The sequence below is a fragment of the Rhinopithecus bieti genome, unplaced genomic scaffold, assembly GCF_001698545.2.
Source record: "Rhinopithecus bieti isolate Rb0 unplaced genomic scaffold, ASM169854v2 scaffold_19459, whole genome shotgun sequence".
NCBI classification, from domain to species: domain Eukaryota; kingdom Metazoa; phylum Chordata; class Mammalia; order Primates; family Cercopithecidae; genus Rhinopithecus; species Rhinopithecus bieti.
Genome location: NW_016809864.1, coordinates 1,591,207 through 1,595,321, shown reverse-complemented (window position 1 = coordinate 1,595,321; position 4,115 = coordinate 1,591,207). Strand labels below are relative to the sequence as shown.

At 48.9% G+C, this 4,115-nt stretch overlaps 1 protein-coding gene across 1 annotated transcript; it reads left to right on the top strand.

The window, feature by feature from the left end:
• Nucleotides 1-2,030: 2,030 nt before the first annotated feature.
• Nucleotides 2,031-2,543, top strand: PRM1 (protamine 1). The gene is made up of 2 exons (XM_017890700.1): nt 2,031-2,254; nt 2,346-2,543. The coding sequence occupies exons 1-2, from the start codon at nt 2,143-2,145 to the stop codon at nt 2,387-2,389; spliced, it is 156 nt and encodes a 51-aa protein (XP_017746189.1). The 5' UTR covers nt 2,031-2,142; the 3' UTR covers nt 2,390-2,543.
• Nucleotides 2,544-4,115: the final 1,572 nt, after the last annotated feature.

Sequence of the window (4,115 nt, the reverse complement as noted above, 5' to 3'; positions counted from 1 at the left end):
CTCTGCTCCAATCCCTCACACCTGTTAGCACCTTTTGGCCTCAGAGCTTTTCGTGTTTGCAACTGAACTGAAAGCCACGTAACATAAAATTCATCATTTTAAAATGTGTAATTCAAGGCCCAGCACTTTGGGAACCTGAGGAGGGCAGATCACTTGAACTCAGGAGTTCGAGACCAGCCTGACCAACATGGTGAAACCCCATCTCTACTAAAAATACAAAAATTGGCTGGGTGTGGTGGCAGGCATCTGTAATCCCAGCTACTTGGGAGGCTGATGCAGGAGAATCGCTTGAAGCAGGAGGCGGAGTTTGCAGTGAGCCGAGATTGCGCCACTGCACTCCAGCCTGAGCGACAGAGTGAGACCCTGTCATTCATTCATTCATAAATAAATAAATAACGTGTGTAATTCAGTGGCATTTAGTACAGTTACAATGTTGTGTAACCACCGCCTCTACCAAGTTCCAAAGCCATCAGCCCAGAAGGAAGCCCGGCACAACTGCTCCCTGTTTCACCTGCCCTGGCCGTCCCGATCACTTTCTGTCTCCACGGATCCCCTGCTGCCTGACCCTGCATAGAAACAGAACTGCACATCCAGAGCCACCTCAGAACATTTGCAGGAGCAGTTCTTTCTTCCCAGGTGCTCCTCCCTCCTCTTACTCTGGCACCCTTTAGGGTTCACTTCACCAGCACCCCTTTGGGGCTCTCCCTAGAGCCTCACCTGAGGTCAAGTTCTCCCAGCACATATCCTCAGAAACCCGAGGTTTCTATTATCAGCATTTGTCACTATTACAATTATTCTTCAGGACTACTTCATTCATGACTTCTGTAGTTAGATTATAAAGTCTATTAGGGGTAGGGTGTGGAGGCTCACACCTGTAATCCCAGTGCTTTGGGAGGCAGAGGCAGGAGGTTTGCTTGAGGTCAGGAGTTTGAGACCAGCCTGGGCAACATAGGGAGAGCCCGTCTCTACAAATAATAATAATAATAATAATAATAATAATAATAATAATAATGGCCAGGCAGGGTGGCTCATGCCTGTAATCCCAGCACTTTGGGAGGCTTAAGCGGGCAGATCACCTGAGGTCAGGAGTTTGAGACCAGCCTGGCCAACATAGTGAAACCCTGTCTCTACTAAAAATACAAAAATTAGCTGAGTGTGGTGTTGCATGTCTGTATTCCCAACTACTCAGGAGGCCATGGCCGGAGGTTTGCTTGAACCCAGGAGGCAGAGGTTGCAGTGAGCCGAGATCCGGCCACTACACTCCAAGCCTGGGTGACAGAATGGAGGACCCTGTCTCAAAAAAACAAAACATAAAATAAAATAAATAATATATATATATATATATATTATATATTATATATATATATATATATATTTTTTTTTTTTTTTTTTTTTTTTTTTGAGACGGAGTCCCGCTCTGTCGCCCCAGGGCTGGAGTGTAGTGGCCGGATCTCAGCTCACTGCAAGCTCCGCTCCCGGGTTCACGCCATTCTCCTGCCTCAGCCTCCCGAGTAGCTGGGACTCACAGGCGCCCGCCACCTTGCACCCGGCTAGTTTTTTGTATTTTTTTAGTAGAGACGGGGTTTCACCATGTTAGCCAGGATGGTCTCGATCTCCTGACCTCGTGATCCGCCCGTCTTGGCCTCCCAAAGTGCTGGGATTACAGGCTTGAGCCACCGCACCCAGCCAAAAAAAATTTTAAAAAAACAAAAAATAATAATACTCCTTAACAAGGGCATGTCTGTCTTGTTTATCACTATATACCAGGGCTTAGGCCAAAATCTGGCATGGAGCAGGCCAAAATATTAACAGTAATATTTTGTTAATTGAATAACTAGATGATTGTTCCCACGGAGGAGTCATCTTGTATTGCCCTGACTGTGACATAGGCAGCTCCTACACTCGGGGGCCTGCCCGCCCCTCACATGCCCATATATGGACATGATGCAGGCCACCTGGCCATGGTTTGTGAGGTCCTAGCCCCTTTGCCCTCACAATGACCAACGGCCTCCTGGCATGTATAAGAGGCTGCAGAGCTGGCCCCTGACTTACAGCCCACAGAGTTCCACCTGCTCACAGGTTGGCTGGCTCAGCCAAGGTGGTGCCCTGCTCTGAGCATTCAGGCCAAGCCCATCCCGCACCATGGCCAGGTACAGATGCTGTCGCAGCCAGAGCCGGAGCAGATGCTGCCGCCCGAGACGAAGATGTCGCAGACGAAGGAGGCGGAGCTGCCGGGCACGGAGGAGAGCCATGAGTAAGTGGGCCCAGCTGAGGGTGGGCTGGGGCTGGGGCTGGGGGCTCTCGGGGCCCTGTCTTCCTCTCACTACCTTTTTTGGTCTCATCAGGGTGCTGCCGCCGCAGGTACAGGCTGAGGTGTAGAAGATACTAATTGCACAAAATAGCATGTCCACCAAACTCCTGCCTGAGAATTTTACCAGACTTCACGACCCTCTTGCCACATCTTGAAAATGCCACCATCCAATGAAAATCAGGAGCCTGCTAAGGAACAATGCCGCCTGTCAATAAATGTTGAAGTCATCCTACTCTTGTCTCCTTGTCCTTGAGAGGGTAGGCTCAGTGGGGAGGAGGGCTCAGGGATGAGCAGAGGTGGAAAGGGCCTGGGCATGCGACGGGGGAAAGATGTCTGTGGCGGAGACATGAGAGACCGTTGTCACGCTGGGTTTTGTTACAAGCCCTTTTTTTTTTTTTTTTTGATATGGACTCTCAACCTGCTGCCCAGGCTGGAGTGCAGTGGCGTGATCTCGGCTCACTGCAAGCTCCACCTCCTGGGTTCACGCCATTCTACTGCCTCAGCCTCGCGAGTAGCTGAGACTACAGGCGCCCGCCACCACGCCTGGCTAATTTTTTGTATTTTTAGTACAGACGGGATTTAATCGTGTTAGCCAGGATGGTCTCGATCTCCTGACCTCATAATCTGCTCGCCTCAGCCTCCCAAAGTGCTGGGATTACAGGCGTGAGCCACTGCACCCCGCCGTTGTTCCAAACTCTTAGTAGTACCAACAAGTCACAACCAATACGTGCCTCCCCAAGTCACAAACAGAACCAGTCTCCCCAATTCACAACGAGAACCTGCCTCCCAAACTCTCTTAACAGATCCCTACCCAGTGGGGTGCTGTAGCCAGGTCTCTCGAGTTTGAGGACCCGCTGTGTACATTTCCGCACTCTGCTTGGTGACCTCATCTTGGCAGCTTGAAATGGACCATGGAGTATTTACAGAAATTAGCAAATGCTACAAATCTGGGTTCCCTCCATCCCTGGAACCCCAAAGCCAGTTAAACATTTACCAGCTGGAGCTTAAGATTGAACCAGCTCTTCCTATCTGACCTGTCCCCTAGCTGCCCACCTGGGTTTATTTCAGCCCAAAGCTGAAATTTCCATTCTTCAACAAAGGAACTCTCAGATTATAACTTAAATAGATTAAGTCAGTCACCATCAGGAAAATTAAATTCACAACTGTTTATTCCTCATTCCGTGCTAGAAGTTTTCAGCCCCATTTGCGTACAGAGATAACTTGTCCAGGTAGCAGCAGACCTGAACTTTTCCCATTTAATCAAGCACCATTAAGGAAGTTTCTTATCTGCCATCCTGTAAACTCAAACATTTTTGTTAACCACTGGTTTCTTTACTCTTTGGGGCACAGTTTCACAGTGTTATGTCCACTCAAGGAAACAAAGGTTAACTTGTCCGTCTGATCGGACCTAAGTCCACACTCAAGCCGTATGATATACTACCTATATTAAAATTTCTAAGGCAAGAGTTTAAGACCCCAGTGAGATTTGGGGAAGGATCAGGAGTTAAGCAGCCACCCAGACACACTGCCTACTGGGCACTGGTCTACTTGGCTCACTCACAGCCTAAGAAAGCCTACCTCTCCGATTCCTTGACACAGGCCCTGGGTCACAGTCATTTCATGATGGTACAGCAAACCCAGAGCATTTCAGCCGAGACCAGAGGCTCTGAGACCCAGTTCCCTGAAGTGACAGGGCCAACCAAGCACCTCAGAAATGTCACGGTACGACTTCTGCTTATGGGGCACCAACTGTGTGCCTGGTATTCTGCATAAATCACTACCTTTTTTTTTTTTTTTTTTTTTT

What these genes read in the sequence shown, in the direction of transcription:
- PRM1 (XM_017890700.1), top strand. Translation starts at nt 2,143, where the DNA reads ATGGCCAGGTACAGATGCTGTCGCAGCCAGAGCCGGAGCAGATGCTGC. An exon ending in GGCACGGAGGAGAGCCATGA is followed by an intron (nt 2,255 to 2,345) that starts GTAAGTGGGCCC and finishes TGGTCTCATCAG; the next exon opens with GGTGCTGCCGCCGCAGGTAC.